Raw genomic sequence first — 26693 nt, forward strand, 5'->3', positions numbered from 1 at the left:
CGAGACCCCCCCAGAGCACCCCTGTTCCCCCCATGGCACCCCACAGCCCCACGCCCATACCCAGGCTCCCATCCCGCCTCTCCCAGCCCCACGTCCTCAGGAGATGGGCGCAGGTTGCTCCCCGCCTTCGGGGGACACGCGTGGCCCCCTCGAGTGAGCAGCCCGGGCGTGGCGAGTCCCTGTGCTCGGGGCGGGGGGCGCACACTGGGTGCTGCTGCTTCCCTCGGGCCCAGGGCCGCGGCAGCCTCGGCCTTGCGCAATTCCCTTCACCTCTCTCCGGGGAGACTGCAGAACGCAGCTTCGGGGGGAAACGGGCCAGGGTGGGAAATGGGTCTTTGAATCCCATGAGGATCTTGGGGCTCCGGCCGTGGGGGCCAGCCTGCACCCCACAAACAGGGCACGGCGCTTGCACGGGGAACGCTTGAGGCTGGGGTGTCCTGGGGCTGGGCACACCGGTGCGGAGAGGGGCACCGGCCCCTCTGTGGGGTGTGGGACCGCCGGCACCGCGGTCTGTGCAGCCCCGGTGCCGAGGCTGCCCCACCGCGGGACACCATCCTCGGCTGCGCCGAGCCCGCCCGTCCGCAGAGGGTCACCGCTCCGAGGGGCTGCGGGTGGCCGCAGCACGCAGGGTGGGTGTCCCGGCCTCAGAGGGACGGGACGGAGCGGAGAGCCGCGTGTGTCCCCTCTCGGCGGCCAGCCGCGTGGGAAAGTGTCGCTGTCGCTTTAAGGGCGGAGCGTGGCGGCCCCTTTAAGGCGGGGGGGCCGGCAGGGATCAGCTGCCCGCGCACGGCAGCGGGGCCGCGCCGACACGGTGGGGCCGCGCCGCGGGTGGGGTCCCCGGGTACCCCCATCCATCCCCGCAACCCCGCCCGGGATCCTCCGCCCCCCCCTCTGGGGTCCTGTCCCCGCCGGTCCCGCGGCCTCTCGGTCCCCTCCCTGCCCTCGGGGGTGCCCCCGGGTCCCCTGGTCCTTGTCCGTGGGGTGAGGGTGCCATTCCCCCTCCCTCCGCTCGGGGTGGCCCCGGGCTGAGCCCCCCCCGGCGGGGACGTGGCTCAACCTGCCCGCGGAGGGCTCTGCTTTTTATCGGTTTTATTATTTTTAGCATTGATTATAATTTCCAATTTTATTTTTAATTTGTAACCCCTCCTCACCCCGCCCGGGGAGCGCGGGATGGGGCTCCGGGGGCAGCCCCCGCTCTCTGCCCCCGGGGACCGCTGCCGGCGGTAGGTGTCCCCGGGGCTGTCCCCGCCAGGGGACATGGGGCAGGGGGCCACGGGGCTGGCCGGGGTGCTCAGCCTGGCCGGGGCACCGCCAGCCGGGACCCCGCTGCTGTTGGACGTGGGGCACACGCTCCCTCCCGGCGGGGATGCTCTGAGCCACGCACGGAGCCTGGATGTAAGTCTGGGGGCTGCGGTGGGGTTTGGGGGGGATGCCGGGAGGGATTTGGGTGCTGCCGGGGTGGTGGGGTCCCGTCCCGTCCCTGCTTCCATGTCGCCGCCATCGCAGCAGGAATCTCACCAGGATTTCCTCCGCTGCTGCTTTTTCCTCCGAAAACTTCTCTGCTTGCCAGGCCGGCGCCTTCCCATGGCCCGGGGTGGGTGTGGGCTGTGTGAGGACATGGATGGGGTGGGGACAAGGGTTTCCACCTCTGCTGGCCTTGGCACAGCCTTCGACCCACGCACATGTGGCTCAGGTGGGGAAACTGAGGCAGGGCTGACAGTGACCTGTCAAAGCAGCCCCAGGGCAGTGCTTGTGGGGGCGGTGGGTGGCAGTGTCCCTTCGGGGTGGCAGTGTCCCCTCGGGGTGGCTGTGGCAGCCCTCGGAGAGGGCGGTGGGTGGCCGGGGGGGCCCGGCCAAGCACCCTCCCCTCTGCTCCGCAGTGCTGGGAGGTTCGGAAGCACAACAGCTCCGAGTGGTGCCACTTCATCCGGAGCAACCCCGACTGCCGGCTGGACGGGGGCTTCCTCGACTACCTCGATGGGGTCTTCTGTGTCTTCCCGCCCCGGCTGCTGCCCCTGGCTGTCACCCTCTATGTAAGGACGAGAAAGGGCGGTGCTGGGGATGCTCTGCTGTGGGGGCACATCGTGGGGACCCCACTGACCCCACTCTGTGCCACCCCTGACCCCGCAGGCTCTCTGGCTCCTGTACCTGTTCATCATCCTCGGTGTGACAGCAGAGAAGTTGTGAGTGGCCCACAGAGGAGGGGACTGTCCCCAGAGTGACCAGGAGCCCCGTGGTCCCCAAGTAGCCCCATCACCTCTCTGTGTCTCCTTTTCTGCCCTTCCAGCTTCTGCCCCAATTTATCAGCCATCTCCACCAACCTGAAGCTGTCCCACAACGTGGCAGTATCCTTGGCAAATCACAGGGGCCCTCAGGCAGGAGGAATGTGGGGACAGGGCAGGGGAGGTGGCCATGACAGGGTCACTTTGTGTCCCCTCAGCACCGTGCCAGGGGAAACCTACTGGGAGGGTGAGCTGGAGGTGACAGCGGGACAAGTGGTCATGTGCTGGTGCTGGACAGGAGTACACAGCACCCCCACGGGGAGGAGGACACTAGGGCTTTTCCTTGACGTCCCCTCTCCATGGTGTCACCTTCCTGGCCTTTGGAAACGGGGCACCTGATGTCTTCAGCGCTGTGGTGGCTTTCTCTGACCCCCGGACGGCAGGGCTGGCCATCGGGGCCGTCTTTGGTAAGGGAACCGCAGTGCCACGTCCTCACAGGGTGGTATTTTGGAGCTGTGGGATGTTCCCGTGTCCCGAGAAAGTCCCGCTGTGTTGGCAGGTGCCGGTGTGTTTGTGACCACGGTGGTGGCCGGGGGCATCGCCCTGGTCAAGCCCTTCACGGCCGCCTCCAGGCCCTTCCTCAGGGATGTCATCTTCTACATGGTGGCCGTCTTCCTCACCTTCGTGGTCCTCTACTTGGGCAGGATCAGGCTGGGAGAGGCTCTGGGTGAGCGCTGTGGGAGCTGGGGATGGTGGGAGCAGCCCGGGGGTGATGGGGGCAGCCTGGGGGTGCCGTGACCCCCCCATCACTCCCCTGTCTCAGGTTACCTGGGGCTCTACGTGTTCTACGTGCTCACCGTGGTGCTCTGCACCTGGATCCACCGGCGGCAGCGCGGGGACGGGCTGGCACCTCCGGGAGCCTGGGAGCCAGGTAAGGGCTGCCCAGCTGGGACGGGACCCCCACTGCGTTGGGGTGCCCTTCCAGTGCCCCTGCTTGCTCCTCTTCCCTGCAGAGATGCCGACAGATGTGGAAGAGCCGGAGCCCTCGGGCACAAACAGTGGGGACTATGGTACGTTGTTCCCTGTGGGCTCAGGGCTGGCTCTGCTCCTCCTCAGCGGTCCCAGAGCCCTCCAGGCTGCTGCAGGTGTGACTGAGCCCGTGGGGTGACAGCCCACGGGGCAGGGGGAGCTCCCTGGGGACACGCAGGGACCTGCAGCCCCATGCTGGAAGGTGCACAGGGAGCCCCCACCCCGCTCAGTCCCCATGGCCCCTCTCAGGGGAGGAGTACCGGCCCCTGCTGCCCTCCCGGGAGACCTCCCTGCGCATCCTCACCTCGGCCCTCAGCCCCTTGGACTACCACAAGTGGAGGAGGAAGCCCTGGTACTGGCGGCTCTTCAAGGCCTTCAAGGTGAGTAGGGGGCAACACGAGCCAAGAGGAGCCCCCCAAGGGGCATCCCCGTCCCTGCTGGAGGCTCTGTCCCCCAGGGCTTTGCAGTGGGGATGGTGGGACGGGGGCAGTGGGGTTGGGAGCAGGTCATGGGGCACCTGGCAGGGTGTCCCAGGTGGGTGTCCCCCATGCCAGGTGCCCGTGGAGCTGCTGCTGCTGCTCACCGTTCCCGTTGTGGACCCCGACAAGGATGACCTGAACTGGAGGAGACCCCTCAACTGCCTGCACATCCTCACCAGCCCCCTGCTCTGCGTCCTCACCCTGAAGTCAGGCGCCTGTAAGAGCCTGGGCAGTCCCAGCTTCCAGAAGGGGACAGGACTGAGATGGCCACCAAAGCCCTGGGGACTGCAGGAGCCTATCAGAGCTGGCTCCCCATTGTGGGGAGGAGGGATGGGCAGGGAAGAGCCAAGCTTTGTTTGCAGCTGGTTTGCAGCTGGATACACCCTCACAAGGCTGGGAGGCTTGGGCCCCCCAGCATCCAGGTCCTGAGGGCAAAATGGAGCAGGCCTGGCCTGCCTGGGAAACCGAGGCACGGAGGGTAGCAGCTCTGTGGGGGCGTAGGGCAGAGGTGGCTTGAGCTGACAAGGCTTTACCTCCACCTCAAGCCTGGTGGGATCCTGTCCCAGCCTCTCTGTCCCCCCTCTCCCCACCATGTGCAGATGGGCTGTACCAGATCCAGGGCATCTTCCCAGTCTGGGGACTGGTCACACTGGTTGCCTCTGCCCTGGCCGTCATCATCTTCATCACCACAAGCAATGAGGAGCCACCCAAGTATCACTGTGTAAGGTGTCCCCTAGCCCTGAACACCCACCAGGGACCGGCACAGCCTGCTCCAGACTGGGCTGAGGGTCCTGGGGCAGAGCAGGAAGCTGGAGCTCTCTCCCAGTTCCCAATGTCCCAGGAGAGATGCCAGGAGGTGTGCAGGGTCCTGTGGGATGCACACAGGGACCAGCTTGCTCCTCTTCCTGTCAGGTGTTTGCCTTCCTTGGGTTTTTGGCCAGTGCCATGTGGATCAACGCCGCGGCTGCGGAGCTGGTGAACATCCTGCGCACCCTGGGCGTCATCTTCCAGCTCAGCAACACCGTGCTGGGCCTCACACTGCTGGCCTGGGGCAACAGCATCGGGGGTGAGGGCTCTGCTGCTCCCAGTGCCCCCCTGGCACACCCTGGGGTCCCCCTGCCGTGCCCAAGGTCTCCTTTTGTCCCTCCACAGACACCTTCTCCGACCTCACCATGGCCCGGCAGGGCTATCCCCGCATGGCCTTCTCCGCCTGCTTCGGGGGCATCATCTTCAGTATCCTGTGCATGCCAGGGCCAGCCTGCTGGCACGTGGGGCAGGAGCTGCCGAGGTTCCCTGCCTGCAGCCCAGGGAGAGCCCCTTGTGCTGTGGGATCCCTGGAGAGCAGCTGGGATCCATCCCAGAGTCCCTCCAACGCTGGCAAAGCCCGCAGTGTTCCTGCAGTGCAAGGGGACAGGGATTTGGGAGGGGCAGAGACAGAGCCAGCAGCACCCCCCCGTCCCCACAGCTGCCCCAGCTGGGCGGGAGTTTGGGCTGGAGCGTGGCAGATTTGGGATTTGCCAAAGGGAAGGAGGGGAGGGGGCTGTGCCTCGCTCCAGCGGGTTTTGGGTGAAGCCTCTCCTCGAGTGCTCGGGGTTGTATTCAGCACAGAGAGAGAATGCTTCCGCCATGAGGTGCAGGAAGGAGGATGTGGGGCAGAGGGATGGGCTCAGTGCTGTTGCCCCCTCGAGCTCTCCTGTGCTGTGTGTCCGTCCTGAACGCGCTCCAGACATCCTGGTCGGCGTGGGGCTGGGCTGCCTGCTGCAGATGACCAGCAGCCAGCCGCTGGTGAAGGTAAGGCTGTGGTGACACGGTGACGCAGGCCAGGCTGGCAGCCGGACGCGTTGTCACCCCACATCACCCTCCTCTCCCCACAGCTGGAGCCGGACAGCCCCCTGGTGTGGGTGCTGGCCGGGGCGCTGGGGCTGAGCCTGGCGTTCTCCTTGGTGACGGTGCCGGCGCAGTGCTTCCAGCTGGGAAAGGCCTATGGGCTCTGCCTCATCGCCTACTACCTGCTGTTCCTGAGCGTGGCCCTGCTCACCGAGTTCAGGGTCATCCATTTCCCCTGAACGGCCCCGGCAGATCCAGCCCGGAGCTCGCTCTGCCTCCCCACCGCAGCCGTGCCCTCCCCTGTCCCTGCCAGGGGGACAAGGGCACCTCACCGTGCTGCTGGAGGTGCCCGCCCAGCCCTCGGCCCCTGCTGTCCTTTGGGGAAGGAGCTGTCAAGTGCCCACGTCCTCTCCTCGCTCTCTTCAATCCGTGTAGTCTGGGGAACTCTGGGCAGGAGCAGCATCCAAACCTCAGCTGTGTCGGGTGGCAGTGGCAGGACCAGAGGATGGGGAAGCGCCAGCTCAGGGGCACAGCAGGGGAGGTTCTGCCTCCTCAGCTCCACCTTGCCCTCCTCAGCTCCCTGCCGTGCTCTGGGACACAGCTGGGGCAGCTGTGCTGCACAGGGTGACACTGCCACCACCCAGGCACACATCTGTCCTTGGGAGGGACTGTCCCTGTTGGCACCGTGGGCTGGAACAGCAGACAGGGCACAGCCAGACAGGGCTAAGGGGACACAGGGACACACTGGGTTTAGTGCAAGCAAAGCCTGAGGGAAAAACAAACACCAAACCAAGGGAAGCTGGTTTCCCCTGCTTTTTTTAGTAATGTTTTTCAACCTGAGTTTCAGATCCTACTTTTCTCCTCCTCCTGGGGTGGGCAGAGCTGTAGGAAAGGACTTGGAGGTTTCCACACACAGTGTTGACCTCTGGCAGGACAAGATTTAGGCACTGTAAAAAACTGCAATAAAAAAAAAAAAAAAAAAAAAAAAAAAACAAAAACCCGACCTTGACTTTTGCCTGCTGCAAGGGCCATTCCTCCTGCTCTCTGCTGCTCTGACTCAGCCCTTACTCAGCACGGAGCCTTGGAGGGCAGAGGGAACAGCCAGGACCGAGGGCCCTGGGACACCCAGAGTGGTTCTTCCTGAGGGACTGGGGAAGTGGTTTCCAGTAGCTGATGTCCCCAGAGCAGTCACGTGCTGCCACACTGGAAACAGGGTCAGCACAGCTCAGTCCCTGGGAAAAGGGAGTCCTGCAGGGCCCACAGTGCCAGCAGGATGGAGGCGTGGGCTGGTGGCTCTGCTCCCAGCTGGAGGGTCCACAGGACACAGGCTGGCAAGCAAATTATCACTCCAGATAATTATCACTCCACATCCCTGCCCCACGGGAGAAGGGGGTGTTGAGCAAACACCACAACTGTCAGACCTGGTTCCTCCTCCTTTCGTCCTGGGCCTGGAGCATTTCTCCTTTTTCTAACAGATACCAGCAGCTTTCACAAAAAACATAACACTCCCTGTGCCCACAGCCATTGGCTCTGCCCTGGTCTTGCTCCAGCAGCTGCCAGAACGATCTGGGACACAACGCCCACTTCCTGCCACAGGCAGGGCTAAAGCAATCCAAAGCCTGGCCAAGGTCCCAGGACAGAGGTGCAGGGTCAAACACCCCTTCTGGCCTCAACACTGCACTGAGGCAGCCTTAAAAACCTGACTTTGAAAGCGTTGATGTTTAGGGAAAAAGCTGGCAGGGGGAAGGCAGGCTTTGTAATGTCCTGGAACAGGAATGTGGAGCAGCAAAATATTCCCAGCACAAGCACTTGCCACCAGAAAGGGCAGGCAGGCTCCTCTTCAAACACTGGAAATGCTCCAGCTTGGCCAAACCCACTTCTGGAATAACAGGGGAAGGAGGAAAGGAAGCCACTGCCTTTACGAAGCCAAGGATGCTCTTTATTAGTGCGCCTGAAAAAAATCTAGAGAACATCTGACAGACACGTCCAGAAAATCGGGTTTTTTATAAACAAAACGCCAGCATACAAAATCCTGCAGTGCTTCCTCCCGTGCTCCCTACAAAATGATTGTCTCTGTCGTCAGTCTGTGGGTGGGGGGAGGGAGAGGAGGATAAATAGAAGGGGATGCCCCGTACTCAAACTTTGTTTCCTTCCAAAGTCATAAGGAAGAAGCAAACTCCTGCTGCACTCCTTGGTTTTACAAAAATAATGAACACAGCGGGTATGTGGGGGAGGATCAACACCTTGGAGGCAGCACCCTGACCCCCAGCCGGCCAGGGAGCCCTTTATTGCATGATCAGCCCTCAGTGCCTTCCTCAACACAGCTTAAAGCCACAGCTCCTTTCACACCCAGAAAACACCCCCCAAAAAAAAAAAAAAAAAGTCACTGATAGCCCTGCCAGGAGAAATCGGCTGTAGGGGAATGTGGAGATTAACCACAGCCACATTTTTTTCCCCACTAACCTTCATAATGCTCATTCATTCTGCCCACAACTTAAAGCACAATAAACACCATCTCCTGCAGCCCCAGGACTAAGCTGGATAAACCTCCCGGGCTGCGACTCCATGCAGAGCAACTGCAAGAGCAACAACTGCACTGCTCCTTAAGCTGTGGTTGAATTTATGGTTTGGAAAACAGCCCTTTAAGGTCCTTCACGGGTCAGCTCAGAAGTAGTTTCATACCTGCAAGTATCCAGAAAGAAAACAAAGAGTTGCCGTGAGGCACCCAGGGAGTTTGGCAAAGGTTGGGAGCAGCCACTGGTGTGTGTGTGCTGCTCTCCCACTCCTTCCAAGTGTTCCCACTGTGCCATGGAGGGAGAGATTTCCAGAAATAGCTCTGTCTTGCCTCCCTCTGGAAGTCTCACCCACCAAGGAAATGCTCCTGAGCTGCCCAGGTAGGATCAGTCCTTGTGCCACAAGGTGAGGCCACCAAGGAAAGACAGGCATGTGGGACAAAGGGGATGGGGACACAGATCTCCCACTGCCTGGTGCACCTGGAGAAGGGAGAAGCCTCCTCAGGAAGCTCCATTCTTAGTCTGAACCTGAGGAAAGATCAAACAGCAGGAGGTGAGGGAACCTTGCAGCTGCCAGGGATTTCCAGCCCTCAGAACTTCCAGTGCTCACAGGGAGGGAGAAGAGAGATTTGCAGAGACAGGTTCAAAGGATGACACAACTGCCACAATCCCACAAACGTGGCAGAGCTGGGAAGGGAACCCTTTTCCCCCTTCCTCCTCATCCCTCAGCTCTCAGGTGCAGAAAAGCAGACAGGTGAGAAGAAGCCTTGTCTTCCATGTTCCTCCTGCATCCAAAATCCAGGGGAACAGTAGAGCTCTTCTGTGGATCTTCCCAACACCTACTGAGCTGACCTTTTCCAGCCTGAGAAACATTCCTGCAAGGGAGGAGCCCCACTCTGTGCTGGGACTTGCTCAGCTGGAATGAGGACTGACCAGCAGGACTGTGTGATGCCCAGGATTTCTCTTTAACCCAGAGCCAGGCAGAAAAAAGCCAGACTTGGAGCTGCAAAACCTTCTACTCCTCTTCCCAGTCGTTTATCCCAGCTAAGGACCAGCCAGAGAGGTTTCACAGAGCAGGTGGCCAAGTGGCAGAGCCCAACAGCCATGTCACCCTGCAGAATCCCCCTTCCTGAACAGAGACAGGAGCTCTGGGGTTTGCAGAGCTGACCCTAAGCCCAGGCAGTGCCACGGGCAGGACTGACCAGCAGTGATGCAGATACAGCAGAGACAGAGTCTCCAAAGCCATGCCCACCTATGGTCATAGCATGATGAGATGCTGGCCCTCACTTCTGCCTCAGATCTACTTGGGGACAGCAAAATTCAGTAATCAGAGCTGGAGCTACTACAGGGAGTGCATCTAGGTGTGCCAAAAAGGAGGGGGAGGGCAGGCTGCCCTTCCAAAAGTGCTGAGATTTCACACCACCTCCCCTTTCTTTGCGCAAGGAAGGTGGAGCAGAAACAAAAACTCACTCCCTGCTCTTTTGTCCCTAGGTTAATGGTACCCTTTGAGCAACAGGGATCTTCCAAAAGGGCCGAAGTTTTACTGTTAAGCAGGTGACTTCAGCCAATTCCGCGCTGTTAATGGATTACACATCCCTTTCCCCAAGGTCTGTTAGTGGTAAGACAAGCAGCAGCAGCTGGAGCCTGGGGAGGGGCTCAGAGGGACAAGGGCTCTGCTCTGCCCAGAATGAGCACGGGCATCACGCTCAATCTGTGTGCAGCAGCCTTCCCCTGAGCCCCCCGGGCCTCTGGCTTCTCAGCAACCACTGCTGGGGGCAAGATTTGATCCCTACACTGGTACACTGACAGATCTATATACACCCTCCCAAAATACAGGCTGGGGAGGAACTCTCTAGGTTATTGCATAGAAGGTGGCTCGCGTTAGCTAGGCCTAAATGACAGTCTGGGAGCGCTGTCGGAGGCTCAGGGGCTTCAGAGAGCTGCTGGAAGCAGATGCAGGCTCTTGCAGTGGTGTCTGAGATTCCTCTTTCCTGGAGTGCTCCTCATACCATTCCTGCAGCAGGGGAGTAAACAGGCAGGGATCAGGCTGTGCCCCACACACCCCAGAAGGGCAGAGCCTGCTGTCACTGCCATTGAGGGCACGTCTTTTCAGGCACAGAGGGCTCTTTCCAAAGCCCTGGGTAGAGCCTAACCTCCTGGAACAACCCAGCTAACTGCAGCATGCCTGTGGTGGATGCACTGAGACCTCGCCAGCCACAGCCCAAGGAAACTTCCCACCCTCAGGATGTCCCTCCTGAACACCCAGAGCTTGAGGATGGCTGTTCCCATGATGTCTGGGACTTGCAGGGCAGCTCGTTGTGCTGGGCAGCACCCAGGGTGTTCCAGGATGTCACAGACCAAGCACAACAGGCAGGAGGTTTCTCTGCAGGTGACCCAGCCCCGTGGTAAATAATGTGCATTTTCCGTAGGGGAACTCAAGACTCATCCCCAGTCTGTCTGCTCTGGGGACAAAGGACAGATTCAAATGATTACAAGATTAATGTTTTCAGCACTAGTCATTACATTAGCCCATGACTTTCAACTACCTTTGGCAGTGACCAAACCCATGGCAGAAAACTCCTGACCATGGATGGCACTGGCAGGAAGGTGCTAAAAATCCAGGGAATCTGCTGATTTACTTGTCTCCCATCTTGCTCAGCCTGCAAACCAGGCAGGCCTGCCTGGGACAAGCCAGCCTTGGTTTCTGTGTCAGACAGACACACCTAAGCCCAAACACAACCACATTCCAGAGGTTTAAGAGCTCTGTGCTCAGCAGCCAAGCCCCAGGCAGCACCAAACTGTGCTCACAGCCCCAGCAGACACCTGGGGAGCCCAGGGCAGCTCAGCAAAGCAGGAGTGCCTGTGCACACCCCCAGTGTGGTTACTGTGACTGGCCTGACACACCTGCACCCACTGAGGAGCTCCGATGTGCTCTGTGGTTTAACAAACCCCTGGGCCCAGTGCTTGAAAGGATGGGTTGTTATTCCTCTCACCACAGACTTGGTGGCAGCTCCAGCTCAGGCCCACATACCTGTATCTCCTCCTCGTACATCTTCATACTCAGGTCACTCTTGGTCCTCGACCTGCGTCCCAGAAACACTGTTGACATTTGCTAGAGAGTTGGGGCAAGGAGGAGGAAACATCACAAAAGACATTCATCAGTCACTGAGCAGCTGGATCTGTCCTGGAATTTCAAGCATGCTTCCTGTGGACACCCATCACCTACTGATGAGCTCAGCCCACCGCAGGCTCGTTCTGTTGTCACCTGAGAGGCTGCAGCACCTGCCCTGTGTTATGGTGACAGGGATATAAGAGCCACTGTTAAAACAACCACTTCAGCTCTTCCCAGATGCACGAGACAACAGTTCTGAGACAAGAGCTCATTTTCCCAATTTAGAGTGTTTTAGAATGGAAGCATAAGCAGTGCCATGGAGAAAGGAAGGATCTGGAATCAATGCCATCATGCTGCTGCATAATGCTCCAGGACTGTCCAAGCCTCAGTTTATGATGGCACAGAGAGACGAGCAGGAGAATTACGAGATAGTGGCTCCCTGAGAGGAAAAATAAATATGCTTTTTTTCCAGTCAGCAGGGGCCAGGACAGCTCTCAGGGAAGTTTCCAGGCAGCAGGGACCAGTCTTTGTCAAGGCTATTCAAGGAGCAGCTGCTGCTTTTCCAGAGCAGCAAAATTTTGTGATGCTGCAGAGTTCCTCCAGCAGCTCAGCCCTGAACACTACACAGGCAGGTGGATCTTCTCTCTCCAGACAGACAAAGTGGCCCTGGCACACCTCCCTCTCCTGAGGGTGACAACTCACAGTGTTTCCTCTTACCCCATATTTGTCCATCTGCAACACGATCTTCTGCAGCTGAACTGTTTCAGTGGCAGCTGAAGTCCTCTTGTACAGCTCAATTATGCCAATCACCTCTTCCTTGGAGATCTCCTTCTCCAGCACAATGCCATTATCTTCTGCAGAGGCAAGAAACAGACAGAGGGGAAAAAAAAAGTCACCAAGATGAGCATTGCTTCAACAGCTGCTACATAACCCTGGAAGGCAAAGCCTCAAGCACACAGGACCAAGCCAGAGGTCAGGTACAGTCTGTACCTGCCTTTGTGACTAGAACGTGGATATGTTCAACCCCCATCAAGGCAGGGAGAAAATTAACTAGTGAGTAGGGCCAGCAAACCTTCTGACTCAAACTACTCTCATCAGGCTCCCTGGTATCTTAAAAAAAAAAAAAAATCTTGTAGCTTTTTTGCTGGCCTATAAGAAATCAAATTATCACATAAGAGTTTCTGCCTTTTGACCTTCATCTGCCTAAGAGAGCTTGGGAGACCAGGGCTAACCAATGTCCTTCGCTGCTCCCTTCAAACTGGGTGCAGGAAGGATCACAAGTGTTTCCCTAATTAACAGTTCCTGGGCCACAAAAATTTGATCTTCTGGCACCTAAAAACCCAGGGGGGTGGAGCCTTCACCTGAAGGAACAGCAGGAGAAGGGCTGTGAGCCATTAGTGTGGCTTTGGCACCTGAATTAGCAGGTCAGGAAGGTGCCCGCAGCTCCAGACCTCCCAGCTCAGGAGGAAAAGGACAGTGAGTAAGTGATGAGGGGGATGCAGAGCCCAGTCTCTGCCAGTTCCTAGAGGAAAAGTCATGTCCAAAACCAGCACAGAGTCAGCAGCCTAAGTACAACCAGAAAACGTGGGAAGAACTGGACAGGCAGTGTCTGTTGTCCTCCAGGTCGTGGCAAAAAGTGCTGGCAAATCACCTCGGAGACACATCCTGCCACCAGTGAGTGCATTAGTGAGGAAGGGAAATTGGTTTAAAAAAATTATCAACCTTCCCTTCCTGTAAGGTCCCTCTTTGAACTTTGCTACCTCATTGCTGCACTGTTTCCCAGAAATCTTGCATGAAATGCACACGGACTTCCTATTCTCAAAGAATTTGGTTGAAATGGCTCAAGTGGTTGAAGTTTGTATATGTGTGTGCACACAAACATATAGACATATATAAAACCCACATAAATACACCCACCCATGCTTTTTGGGGAATTCTGAGGGAGAGATGAGGGGCAGAGCACGAAGACCAGACAGAAATATCACACAAAGAACAAGCTCGAGCAAAAGTACAACAAGCAAAAGAATTAACTCAGGATGTCAGGTTAAAAAAAAAAAAAAATCTGTTTTTTTCCTGGCCAATCCCATTTTCTCCTAGAGACGTAAAGTACCAGGGAGAGAAGACACAAGGCTGCAGGTCAGCCAGGCCTCAGTTCTGACCTTCTGAATCCTGGTTCTTCCGAGTGTAGTTCATGCGGAACACAAAAGCGTCCAGGATGAAAGCCACGATGATGGTCATCACCACCATGGTCACGATGTAGAAGATCATGAAGTACAGACGGCTCCAGTGAGTGGTTTGGGATGTCACCCCCTCCTAAAAAAGAGAGGGAAGAAGTGAGCAGTGCACCAAAGAAGGGAGAGGCAGCGTTAACTGCTTGTCAAAGGGCACAAAGCAGCATAAACACTCTGCCCCAGGGACTGCTTGTGCAATGCTCAATGCCCCAGCAGGTCCTTGCAGCTAAAAAGAGATGTTCCTACAGGCAAACACACAGAACAGCTAAAGCTGGTGGCTTTGGACAGCAGGGTGACAAACTGGAGCACAGGGTGACTTCATTTGTCCAGCCTGTGAAGCCTGAAACGTGCCCAGCAGCATGGCAGGGGTCAAATGCCCCCCAACAGTCAGGACCAAAAAGAAGCTGGTAACAAGCCGTCATGGGAAGAAAGCAGGGGTGGTGTGGAAGGTGTGCCTGAGCTGGCAGAGTCTGTGCTGCCTGCAGGGGGTCACTCACCATGATGATGTACCAGTCATTGACCACCGTCAGCTCAAACAGTGTCACTGCACAGAAGAGGGAAAAAACACACACAGGTAATTGTTTTATCCATCCTGCCCTGTTTTACAGTGATCTTTAGATAAAGTGTTTGACAGTTTGAATAAAGACAGCAAATCCAGAGAGAATGCAGACCCTCCCCACTGCAATTCCTTCAGACAAAGGGTCAGACCCACAGAACCTGCAGCACGGCTTCATCTCTTTTTCTTAAAGAAACCAGGCCTGACTCCTCACCAGAGAGCATGGAGACCTCTGAAATCTCCAGGAGATAAGCATTCTGCTCATACGTTAAGAAAAATCAAGGAGAGCAATCAACACATTCTAATTATTCTTCATCAGAGGGTTTAAAGAGAGGCATCACTGTTGGTTCTTTAGAAGGGCAGTCATTAATGCCCTCCTTGAACACCTCTGGTCTGATCACCAGCCAGAACAGATCTGCTGGCTTCCAGCTGGCTCTGAGAGACCTCTGCTTACCCTGCAAAGCAGTCCTGGCACAATCAGTCAGCTGGAGCTCTCCAGACAGAAAGAGCAGGATGCAGAGTGAGCTGCATTAGCAAGACTGCCCTGGGAGAGTCCCAGGCTCACATGAGCATTACAGAGCCATCCAGCTCTGCAGGAACACAGGATAATCTTTTCTAGGGACAGAAGTGCCCTTACCAAAGCTGTTCAAAATGTTGTCAAAGTTGTTGAGATAGTAATAACCTTCTTCCACAACTGTTTTGTTGCCAACTGTGTGGTTCACCCAGCGATAGGAATCTGCGACTGTGCTTGTGCTGGTTGGAGAAAACAGGACAAAAAAATCAGCAGAGACTGGAAAAGCAAGGAAAATCTAAAAAGTTATAAATACCAGCCCCTCTAGAAGGTGGTAAGAAGAGTAGCAATTTCTACCTCTTGGCTAACACTTGTACTTTTCCTCTGGAAGGAATGCTCTCTCCTTCACAGCTCAGCTCAAGCCCAGGGAGCACATGGAGTCTTTCTAATCATTCAGCAAATATTATACCAAAGAAACTGAGAGTTTGACTTCCATGGCTCACACCCTTCAAGCTTGTCATTTCCAAGTGGTCTGCCATCATTAAAGGCACAGCACAGCTTAGAGTTCAGGACCAGGCGAATTTATGTTGGGTGAATTTGTTGCTGGACAAGCAACTCTGGCATCATAGAGACAGAATGGTTTGGGCAGGAAAGGACCTTAAAGCCCATCCAGTTCCAGCCCACCCCCTGCCATGGACACCTTCCACCATCCCAGGTTGCTCCAAGCCCTGTCCAATGTGGCCTTGGACACTTCCAGGCATGGGGCAAGAGAAATGAAGTATCTCCTGGATTTCTGCATGTGTTGCCTTAGCTACACAACCCCATTCAGCCCCATCCTCTGGCCACTTCTCCACATAGAAATGGAGCTGCCAGAGCTCCCTGCTGCTGGCTGAGCACCAAAAGCACTGTTGAGGGGGCTGGATTTGAGGTACTCACTTGCAGCAGTTCGGGTAGACCACGCCAGCAAAGAACTCCATGCCAACAATGGCAAAGCAATAATAGAAGATCAGCAGGGTTAAACCCAGGCTGGAGGCAGAAACAGAAAGAGTACTGTGTGCTGAAGAGTTGCTAAGGCAGGGAAACACAAAATCCTAGGCTGGTTGCTCTGGGAGGAATTTCCAAGGGATGGGAAGCAGCACTGGAAACCCCAGCCCACCCTCCCTGCTGCTGTGGCTCTGCAGCTCTTGGCCTGCCCTCATTCAGGGAGACCTTGGACAAGGAGTTTGCCACTCACTGAAGAGAGAAACCAAAGAGCAGCCTGGATTCCCTCCCAGTCTGTCCTTTTCTGTTAAATAAACATCTCTCCACAGCTCCTTTAATAAAGAACACCACACACTGTTCCTGCCCTCTCCACATCCTTGCAGGCAGGGACGGTGCCAAGAGCAGGGCTCTCCAGCCAGCTCAGGCCTCCTGCAAGGGAAGCAGGGCTGCAGGAGCACTCAACACCAGGCTCCCTCTGCCCCACCATTTCACAAAAAGGCTCTCAGGGGCTCTGCTGAGGACAGGGAACAGCTGGGGCTGAGGGGATTCGTGCCAATGTTCTTCCCACAGGGGCTTTGTCTCTCAGCAAGAGCTGGGATGGGGGAGAAAAACTAAAACAAGCAGGGACTCTTAGTTATCCCTCCTACCACCAAAGCAGGAGGAGCCCAGAGTGCTGGAGTGTTGCTGTTCCAAGGAACTGGAAGATGAACACTCCACTGGTTAAGAAGAATCAGCAACTACCCACTGACAGATCAGAGCATAAATCCCTTCAGCAGGTTGGACAGGTCCCCACCCTGACCCCAAACCTTCACTGCCCTCTCCTTGCATCACCCATAAATCCCTTCAGCAGGTTGGACAGGTCCCCACCCTGACCCCAAACCTTCACTGCCCTCTCCCTGCCACCACCCAAAGAGCAGAGGTTGGTACCTGGCCATGCGAGGGAACAGCTCAAACATGGTGTCCAGGACGTTCCTGTAGCGTTTCTTCAGTTTGAACAGCCTGAAAGGAGACGCCAGGAGTTACCCACACCCTGCAGCTCTCCTGGGGCTGGGGGAAAGAGCTAAAAGGACAATCCCAGCTCTCTCTACCTCGCAGGTCAATGACAGTGAGGTTTCCTGACTTTCCTGATTTCTTGCTCAAGTGGTCTCTGCTCAGCTGCTGTCCCATCTAAATGTTTATGACACATTCAACTGTTTACAGGACTGAAGATCTCAGGGGGAAAAAAGGCTGTCTTTATACATGGCATGATGCATAAACAGCTATTTAAAACTCCTAAAAATTATAAGAACTTACAGTAGGCCTGTGTACAGGGTCAGGATTCATTCCTGCTTCCCCCACACACAAGCTTTTCTGTGTTTTCCCCATGACCCAATAAAAATTGATGAAAGAAAACTACACTGTGCCTGCTAATTTGAGATTTGGCAACCCCATCAGCCTTTACAGAGAAACACAGCTGCCAAACAAGCTTTGGAAGAGGAGGAACAGAGAAAACATTATTTTTTTCCCCTCTTGAGTGTTATGAAGTGTTCTTAAAATCCTCACTGGAGAGCTAAATTACATCAGCTTGTTTTTAATGAAACATTTCACCTCAAATCTCGTCCTTCTGTGGCTCTGGAGGTGTTTGTGAAGGTGAGTGTTCCTCGACATGAGAGGGTTAATCAGCCCCAGCTCCCTGAACTGCAGAGAGGTTACAGGCCATGGTATTGCTCAAAGTGTGAGATGCAGTTAGAGCAGGGCAGTACTTCACCCTAGAAAGCAGCATCCTTTGAAAACTGTAATTTCTGGTAATTCAATGGAAATTATTAAACTGGCTCAGACCATCTCACCCTGACAGAAGAGCTTTCCTCTGAACAGCATCAGACAATTTAGAGGAGGCGTAAGAACCCCACGAAGGCAGACACAGGATAATCTGCCCCCAGTAAATCCCTTGATCTCTATTAGAGATCAGCTTAAGCTCCAAACACGGGGTTTTCATATTCCACCCCAAGTTTTTGTTATCATTTATTTCGGTAACTCAGGCTAATCCCATTACCCCACGCTTGCCACGGTCACATTCCCACAGAGCAATCCTTGCCCTCTCCTGCTAAGGAGCTCAGTTCCCAGTGGGACTGATGGAAAACAAGCCTGTTTTCTCCCACCTGCTCTCTGGAATCCCCCCTTCCCAGCCTTTCCCAGCTCACCTCAGCAGCTGGAGGGGTCGCAGGACCACGATGAAGTAAAAGGGCTCCATGTTGAATGCCAGTGCCATGAGCCCCAAAAATGCAAACAGGGTGACTGAGAAGTCAAAGCTGGAAAGAAAAAGAACATAAAATAAATGTAAGAGCAATGATTTATCAGCAGTGCTTCAGCAGAGAAGAGGGATTGGAGCTGCTCCAGCCTAACAAGATGCACGAGGCCAGGGGCAGAAGAAATATAACAGCTGGCTGATGGCCTCCTCTCTACAGGCTTGGCTCAGGACTTGGTGTTTCCAACCCAAAAAGATGAATGTGCACTTACAGATTCCAGCCTGAGGACAGGTACTCCACAGGCCCCAGCCCAGTGGTCTTCAGGAGCAGCTCCACGCCATAGACTGCAAAACAAGAGGGGTCAGGAATGAGCAGCCTCACAGGAAAGGCTCATGGGAAGGCCCATCCCCTCATGGATGTGTGGGGATTTTAAAGGATTTCTGAACAGGGGTTTAACAGACCCCACCCATCCTCCTCACTCTCAGTGAGGTGCCAGAGACTTTTCCCCTCCAAACCAACACGTTTCCCTGTGTTCATGGAGATTTCTCTCTGGAGAAGTCTGCAAAACAATCCTTGCCAGGCACACCATTGTTCTGGGTGGAGACTCTACACCCATGGTTAAGTTATAACTTCAATTCCCTTCCCAGCTCCTCAGGAAATGACACAGCTCTGTTGGGAGGCATCAGCTTACTTGTGAGGAAGACTATATAGCTCCATGGAACATTCCTGGAGAAGAAATTCCCTCCTGCAAGACACAAGAATAGCTTTCTCAAGTCCTCCCTTTTTTCCAATCCCCCAGCACCACAGTTAAGCAACAAGATGTGATGTTTCCTACCTTGCAGCATGAAGGTTTCAACAAGAATCCAAATTCCATTCACAGCCACCACAGTGTCTGGAGAAGAAAGGAAAAACCCATAGCAAAACCACACCTGGATATCCATTTCTTAGGCCAACAAAAAGAATATAATACAGGACAAGTGGCAGGGTCACTGGTTCCAAGTCAATGAACAAACTGATCTCATAAATTTTGAGTCTTCCCCCATGTCTTTCTCCAGGCCTTTAACAGATGCAGTGCCTTTACGTTCAAAAAGAAACAAAACTAAAAGAAAAAACCAAAAAGCCCAGCCCCCAAATTACTGAGTAGGAATAGATCACTTAGAAGGCAGCAGGTAGCACCAGGAGGAAGCACTCTTCCTCCTCTAGAGAAGAGAAGCACAGATTCCCTGTCCCAGGCAGCTCAGTTGCCAAGCAATCCCTCCAGCACTGAGGATGCTCACAGCTCCTTGAGAGCAAACACAATGTGGCTGACTGGCAAGGCACTTCCTTATCCAGCATCCTTCAGCTGCAAGATAAACCCCCCAAGGCTGGGAAAGCTGATCACCAACACACCTGAATGCACCAAGCTGACTCCTCCAGCACCAGCCCCACAGGGCTGTTGTGCAGTGAGCCAGGGAGCCTCTCCAGAACGAGAGCTGAGAGCCCAGGCTGGTGGTACAATGAAGCAGTTCCCTCCCTCTCCACTAAAACTCCAAATTTTGTCCATGAACCCCAGCTCAGACCACCCCAAGTCCTTGGAGGGCTAGCAGACCCAGCACAGCAGAGCCACCAGATTGTTCCTACTCACACATAGTGTACTGGAACACACGGGACTTCACCAGGATGTTGATGCCTGTGTGAAGGAAAGGATGATAAAATAAACATTTACACCATCCTCCATACCACAGATCCCTCTGTCTTCTCCTTAGAGACATTTTCCACACCAATCCTCAGCACAGAAGGTAAACAGATCAGCAGATGATTAACTTTCACTTTTTGGGAACGAGTTTAAATATCCTTTAGAATTTTAGGAGCAATGAAGTCATCATCCTTAGCCCCCAGGATGCCCTGTTTGGTCTCTATGTGCTAATTCTGGGGTGGACAGAGGTAAATGCTCTGTCTGTGTTTGGAACAAGGAGGGCTGGGAACATCAGCAGAGCTCCGAGGGCCCCTGTGGCAGCTGTATTTGGATCAGAGGGTGTCAGCTGTACCCCAGGAGCACACAACACCTCAGAAGAACTGCAGGTTCTTCATTCTGAATGGCAACAATCCAGTCAGGGAACTTGGGACACAGGAGGTAAACTGGTAAGACATGACTCTGATGGGGCTTTCAGGCCTCTCTTCCCTTCCCAAACTGCTGTCCTTGACCTGAATGGGAGCTGCAACCACATCTTGGGACCAGGCAGCCTAACAGCTTTTGTGACAACCCAAATCCCAGTCCACAGTCACTGCAGGAATATTTACAGGACAGAAATCTTCCCTGGAGACTCCAAATCCCAGTCTCTGGCCTCGGAGGCTCTGGACACACAGGGAGTTGGTTAGAAGGCCTTCCCTCAGGTGTTTGCCAGGGATACAAGAGAAAGTCCCTTCAGAGAGTCCTGTCTTTGTAAAGAATACTCTTCCTGCCAGCTGAACACACGCTGCCATGAAAAGAGTGTGTCACCTTTGAAAATAAGGAACGCAGTCCGTGGCAGGTCATCAAACCAGTGCTCGCGGCTCCGTTTGGCCTGGAAGCAGAACAGCCACGGTCAGCAGCAGCCAGAGCTACACCCATGCCAAAAAAAAAGGGCAGGGATGGAGACCCACCCTACCCGCATCACCTGCTTCTCTTAGACTGCCTTTGTTTCTCACCCAGCTCCTCTCCAACCACTCCTTTTCTCTCCCTCCCACACACGGTTTCCCTCCTCTCCACCCAACAAACTCTTACCTTCCATTTTAAACCAACAACTTCATAGAAATTGTAAAAATCCTTTAGACTGCAAAACAGAAAGAAACATCTGATCAGAGCCTTGAGGGTGAGCAGATCCTTAATTGTCCCTGTCAGACATCACCCGTGGAGAGTCCCTGGAAGTTATTAACTCCTTATCAGAACTGCAGCCACAGCTGACAGGACTCAGCAGTGACCTCTCCCCAGCCTGGCCAAAGGTTCCTGACTGACAATAGCCAGAATCTCCTTTCTGTAATGCTTCAGCCCTTAAGGGAAACTCTGACTCTTCTGAACTCCAGAATTTTACCACTGAGAGGAAAGACCTGAGGCTTAGATGCCAACTCCAAGGGATGGAGATTGCACTGCTCTTCATGAAGAAGTCTTGGACTGGCTTAATTACTCGTACAGTCCTTTTCTAACATCTTTGCACATTTTCTTTTCAAAGTAAAAATGAAGTTTGGAAAAGGACATGAAAGCAAAGAAACTCATAGAACATGAGTGCCTGTCTAGGTGCCCAGGGTCAGGCCTGTAACAGCTTTTATGTGTCTGGAAGTGAGGATGCTGAACTTCTCAGACTCTTACTGGTCACATTGGTGCCTAAATTTCACAACTCAGTCTTTCTCCCTGTGCCATTTTCAATACTTCTCTGCAGCACTTGACTTCAAGGAGAAGCATCAGCACCAGTTTCATAGGAGAGTCACTTGGAACCTGTCTGTGGCTAGAACAAAGGAAAAGGAAGAGGAAGAGAAGGTCTCTAATTCCCTCTCTCTCTTGCTGGCTGGAGTTAGCTGCACCCACCCCCCACCAGAATGGTAATTCTCTGCCTCATAACACAGAGGATGGCCTCCCTGAAAGCACCAGCAGAGCCAAATTTTAATTAACAAAACCCTGGGGGGGGACAACCAGCTGCTGGAAAAAAGCAAAAACTTGTTAAGCTGCGAGGCTGCGCTGTGTGAGGAAATGCTCCTGGCAGGCTCCAGTGCTGCTCCCCAGCTCCTGCCTCTGCTCTGCCAGGGGAGAGGGAAGCAGCTCCTGCCCGTGAGTGCCAGCACAGCGCTGCATCCACAAGAGGGCACGCAGGAACTCCAGCACCTCAGCTCTCAGGGTACACAGCCCTCCCAGCTCCCTGCTTCCCAGAAAAACCCTTCCCCAACGCTCATCCCATAAACCCAGCCATCCTCTCCAAAGCACAGCAACCTCCCTGCTCTGGGTGCAGCAGCAGGAGCATCCTACCTGACTAAAGGGGTATTGCTCTGATTCAGTGCTTTGAAGGTGAGATATCTCTCCCTGGCACACATCCGAGGCTTGTAGAACCGCAGCAGCCCTTCGAAGTGCTTGAAGGAAATTCCAGACGGCCTCTGGCAACAAAGGAACGCTGTCAGGAACAGCAGCATCAGGCAGAAATGCACAGAGGCTTTTAATTCTCACTCTGGATTTGTTTTAAGCAGGATTTCATACATTATAACTGAGCCCCCTAAGTACCCTGAGCTATTACTTTCACACACCAAGCTCATCCCAGGGCACAGAGATCAGAAAGCTTTGCTGGCAATGGGTCCCTCCAGCAAATGCAGAACTGTTCCCTGCTGCCCCATCACCTGAAAATTGTCCAACCAGACACCCCAAGCAGAGTTCAACTCCTCTTCTTGGGAAATTAGCCGGCAGCCTAACAGATCCTATCATGGCACTTTTTCAAGACCATCAGCTATGTGCACTAAACATGAACTAATCTACTAGAAGTGGGTTAATTATTTTTGGATCTTATTTCTCTTGCTGCTCCAACAAGTTAAGCAAAAAATCAACCTTCTCCCCATAGTGTTTGTCCCTGTAAAAAGATGTTTTTAGGTGAATTCCTTCTGTTTCTGCACTGCTCACTTGTGCAGGATCTAGAAAATGGATTATATTTTCAATTGCATGACCCATCCCTCCTCTCAGTACTGATTGTTGGTAAGCCAAACAAGTCCTCAAGCGATCCAGACTGATTCAGAGAGAAATCAATGATCACATGCACTCCAGAACAAATCTCCCTCATTTTACCAAGCCGTAACCTCACGCAGGGCTGAAATTCAGAGCACTCTGCTTTTTCTCCACAAACAAAGGTGAACAAGAATGAAAAAACCACCAGCCCGTGGTGAGCCTGATCACAATCAACAGAGAGAACAGCCCTTTTTTTGGAGGTGCTGTCTCAGCAGGCAGCCCAGGGGTGCTGCTGGCACAGCTGTACCTGCTTGGTGACCAGCAGCCGGTACGCGTGCTGGATGGCCGTGCGCTTGTGCAGCAGCAGGGACTTGAACTTCCTCTTCTCAATGTCATTGAAAGTGTCAAACACAACAGCCAGAAGCTGAGAAGACAGGAAAAAAAAGTGCTGTTTTGACCCTTATACTCTGCAGGGTTTCAGGGAAGCAAGGAGAGGCACAGCCTGCAGCAGGAATGCTGATGGAGTCAGTGAGGTCCTGCTGGCAAGAGGGATCCCACAAAGGGATCCCTAAGCTCATAGCTCTGATCCACTTTTTGGAGGAGGTCCAGATGTTTCTGGCCTCTCACCACTTGCTAGTGGGTTTTAAGAGTTACATAAATGCCAGCAGAAAACCATATCAAAGGATTAATTAAAATGCCCCGATCTGTTCCTGGAAAGCAAGAGTTTGAGGGCTGCTCTCTGGATTCACCCTTCCTGGGAGCTTTGGCTAACACAGAGCAAAGCTAACCCTCCATCTGGGAAGGCAGTGAAATCCAACCACAAGCATCAAATCCCTCACCTTGGGCTGCAGAATTCCTCAGCTCCTTTGGCAAGTCCTTTTCCAGCACTCAAATCCTCCCCTGGGCAGCCGTGCTCTCCCTCTGCAGTGATTAGCACTGCAGTCCTGCCATCCTGAGTAATTCCATCCCCTTCAAACTGATTTACAAAGTATTTCGGGCAAGTCCAGATAATAAAATGCCATTTTATGATAAATAATTAAGACAGAGAAGGATAATAAATTTCATGCAACCCAGTATGTCACTCCAAGCACGATATTAATGGGAGAGTAGTTGAAAGATGCTAATATAATTTGGTTTTCTGTGATTTAGTTCAATTCCTCATGGTTAGACATTAAGAGAGTTCTATCTGTAGCCAAGCTGCCATTTCTAGAAGTGTTCTGCCAAAGGGTCTGAGACGATTGCAGAGCAGTTCTGGGAATGGGGAAGACTCTGCTGAGCAATGAGCTCCAGAAGCAAGCAGAGGGAAGTGAAGTGCTGCCCTGGGCACTCACCAAGTTCATGATGAAGTAGAGCTCAATGGAGAGGTACACAATGAAGAAGACACAGGACCAGGGGTTGCGGGCGTAGGACGGCATCATCACATCAGGGAAACTGCATCCCAAAGGACACAAGGGTGAGCACCAAAAAACTCATGGTACACAGCCCGGTGCACAGGCAGCAGGCACAGGGAGGGGTGTGTGTGTATCAACTCACATCTAAAGATCTGCACATTTGTACAAAACTCCTGGAGTAAAAATAAATGTGGCAAGCACATTCCTCACACATCCCAAACACCAAATGGGATTTGTGGTGTGGTTAAGGGCCATGCTTTGATACTTAACAACAGCAGCACAGCCTCGGTGCAGGTGTTACAACCTCAGATTCCTTCCATCCTTTGCTAATTTCCTAATCCTCAGGGCTCTCCCTGACAGCAGATCAATATTTACTCACTGCTGTTATCCCAATTTCCTAGCAGACAGGTAACTTCAGCACAGGAATAGGAAGTTACTTCTCAACTGCGAGCTGTTGGCTGACAAAGGAGCACAAACACACATTTTCCCTTCTTGGACCAAGGCCTAACAAAGCTGTTTCCCCCCCCTTATTGCCCCATAGTGATGAAGACATCTGAGTCTTTAGAGATAACTCTGCAGCTGAGGTCACAGTGTCCTAAAGTAAAATCAAATAACCAGCTCTTCCCATGCAGGCTGACCCTGGACATCTCTCTCTCTCTCTCAGGCAGAGGAAAGGGGTCACACATTTGGAGAACAGAGCATTTCTGCAGATAAACCCTTGGCTCTGCCAGACTCCTTTGAGATAAAGGGAAAGACTGAGATAGAAGAGCATGAACTTACTTTGAAGTGGTCAAAAGCACAAAGAGATTCACCAGGCTGTTCTCTAAGGTATTGAAGTACTGCAAGAAAAAATTCCCATGACAAAATGCGAGCAGGAACTCATAGGGACATTTTGTTCAAAGGAACGACCAGTCCCCCCACCCCTTTGGACACAGGCACTCCCACAATTCCCTGATGCCTTCCCTAGGGAAAAGGACTTCAGCACTTTTTAAAGTTCCCTGAGGAATGGTGTGTGAAGGGTTAAATCAAAACCACATTTTTGTTAGTACTTTCTACCAGGCAGCCACAGCCTGGGCAGCAGCAGGAAGTGGCTGAGCTTTGCCCCAGACACCTCCTCCCCTGGGGACAGTGGCAGGTGGCTCTTTTGGCTGAATGAAGGCATCAAGGACAAGGAACAACTCTGAGAATGTTCCCTTTGGGACATCCTTTCTTGGAGGAAGTTCCTTCCACAGTCTTCCTCCCCAGCAGAGGGTAAAGCAGGGTGACACTGCCAGGAGCAGCCAGAGTTTGGTCTCACATGGAATGAACTGTGACTGCACTGTAATGCTGAATTCTTAATGAAAGAATCAAGATACTCACTGGATCCGAGTGGTTAGGAGAAAACAGGTAAAAGCCTAAAGAGGCAGCAGGGAAAACAGAGGAGAGAAAGGAGAAAGAACAAATAAAATAAAGTCAGTTCAATGTCAATCAGTGGAGCAGTTCCCAAAGGGAAGCTCCCACAACAGCAAATCCTCTCTTACACCCTGAGGATGGGAGCACCTGGAAGACTTTCTCCACAGAGATTTGCCAATAGGTGTCATTGACATTTCACTGCTCCTTTTGGAAAATAAGCTTTCTGGGGATGGCTTGGACTGTAGCAGGTACACTCCAGACACATGCATTTGTGGGGATGCAGATTAAAGTGTCAGCATTGAGCAAGAGCTGGTGGAAGCAGAGCTTGAAAACACACACTACTGATTGTGCTCTGGAAGAGGTCAAAAGGTCTTTTGTCCCAAAATTAAATACCCAGGTTCAGATTTTTTAGATGTTTTAACTCTGCCTTCCAGATGACTGCAGATGAAATGGGATAAATGGAAGATCCTGGCAACACTTTGGATCTGATCAGCTTTATATTCATTCAGGCTGTTCCTGTTGCTTTTGGACAATCACTGGTTAAGAGCATCACTTCTCCACCCATAAATACAACTCACCTAGAATAGCAAAAATCACCATGAAGAAAAGCAGGAGAAGGAGGATGTCAATAAATGGTGGGAGGGACTGGAAGATCTGTCGCAGATTTCTGAAAAATAAGAGAAAACATTAATAAATTAAAATTTGCACATTTACTCCTCCAGGTTGTCAGGGGAAAGAAAAAAAACCCACCACCACCACTCCACACTTGAGGGCTTTCTTCCCACTCCCTCCAAGGATTAAAAGTAGAAAGCTTGCTAAATTAGGATCATTTCCAAGCTACCCATCTGTCCTTTGCAGTCAGCTCTCAGGTACTGCAAACAACACTAATGTCACGCTGTCAACTCTCCTTCTGCAGACTAAAGAGCAGCTCTGATTCACTGTGCAGCTTCCAGGCAGGCCCAGGAGCAGAGCCAGTGCAGCCACACCCTGTGCTGGTCTCTGAGGTGGTTTATACACCCAAGCCCTATGCACCATCAGCACATCCACACTTAGCTCACAGTGGAGCCATCTCCATCACAAATGCCAGTGAAAGACACAGGCTTTCCTGGGATGTTTGCAGGATTTTGTTGGAATGCATGAAATAGAAGCCTCACTGAGTCCCTCAGAGAGAGAAAGGAATGCAGGGATTAAATTGGAACCTTTAGAGAAAATGAAATATATTAAGCCACACAGACATGAAGTAAAAGAGTAAGTTTTAGTTTTAAGCAAGTAGAAATATATCTTAAGTGCCTTAAGAGACTGTGTTAGCTAGTAAAAAGCCCTAAAGCCTAGCTTAAAGTTCAGTAGTGTTACCTTTCACAAAATTAACTTAGCTCCAGACATCATGAAAACATAGCAGAACACTGCTTGCATTTCTAGATAGAACAGACAGAACTATTTGCATGAACAGACAGAACTACATGTGTAGATTTTGGGTAGGAACTGACACTACTTTCACACATTAGAATCAAGCTCGGATAGGTGCAGGAAGAATGTTTTAGAATCGTGTTTTTAGCTGACTGGATGA

At 53.2% G+C, this 26693-nt stretch overlaps 2 protein-coding genes across 4 annotated transcripts in view; one reads left to right on the top strand and one right to left on the bottom strand.

The window, feature by feature from the left end:
• The first annotated feature begins 1242 nt into the window (after positions 1–1242).
• Positions 1243–7914, top strand: SLC8B1 (solute carrier family 8 member B1). Its single transcript, XM_068208930.1, has 15 exons — positions 1243–1395; positions 1881–2033; positions 2131–2183; positions 2288–2345; positions 2584–2689; positions 2782–2949; positions 3046–3153; positions 3236–3292; positions 3501–3631; positions 3806–3947; positions 4330–4451; positions 4643–4796; positions 4883–4963; positions 5457–5521; positions 5605–7914. The coding sequence occupies exons 1-15, from the start codon at positions 1258–1260 to the stop codon at positions 5794–5796; spliced, it is 1728 nt and encodes a 575-aa protein (XP_068065031.1). The 5' UTR covers positions 1243–1257; the 3' UTR covers positions 5797–7914.
• TPCN1 (two pore segment channel 1) overlaps positions 7475–26693 on the bottom strand; it is a 40295-nt gene continuing 21076 nt past the window's right edge. For all 3 annotated transcript variants that reach the window (XM_068208918.1, XM_068208920.1, XM_068208919.1), the window contains exons 6-26: positions 25705–25793; positions 25094–25128; positions 24515–24573; positions 23675–23774; positions 22651–22767; positions 21663–21787; positions 20430–20478; positions 20166–20229; positions 19311–19355; positions 18522–18578; positions 18378–18431; positions 17958–18030; positions 17642–17749; positions 16389–16460; positions 15417–15506; positions 14607–14722; positions 13911–13957; positions 13342–13495; positions 11900–12036; positions 11102–11182; positions 7475–10084 (exon numbers count right to left, since the gene is read on the bottom strand). In XM_068208918.1, the coding sequence (XP_068065019.1) occupies positions 9962–10084; positions 11102–11182; positions 11900–12036; positions 13342–13495; positions 13911–13957; positions 14607–14722; positions 15417–15506; positions 16389–16460; positions 17642–17749; positions 17958–18030; positions 18378–18431; positions 18522–18578; positions 19311–19355; positions 20166–20229; positions 20430–20478; positions 21663–21787; positions 22651–22767; positions 23675–23774; positions 24515–24573; positions 25094–25128; positions 25705–25793 (1795 nt within the window). In that variant the 3' untranslated portion in view covers positions 7475–9961. The remainder of the gene's footprint in view (positions 10085–11101; positions 11183–11899; positions 12037–13341; positions 13496–13910; positions 13958–14606; positions 14723–15416; positions 15507–16388; positions 16461–17641; positions 17750–17957; positions 18031–18377; positions 18432–18521; positions 18579–19310; positions 19356–20165; positions 20230–20429; positions 20479–21662; positions 21788–22650; positions 22768–23674; positions 23775–24514; positions 24574–25093; positions 25129–25704; positions 25794–26693) is intronic.

Source organism: Anomalospiza imberbis, chromosome 18 (assembly GCF_031753505.1).
Source record: "Anomalospiza imberbis isolate Cuckoo-Finch-1a 21T00152 chromosome 18, ASM3175350v1, whole genome shotgun sequence".
Lineage (NCBI taxonomy): Eukaryota > Metazoa > Chordata > Aves > Passeriformes > Viduidae > Anomalospiza > Anomalospiza imberbis.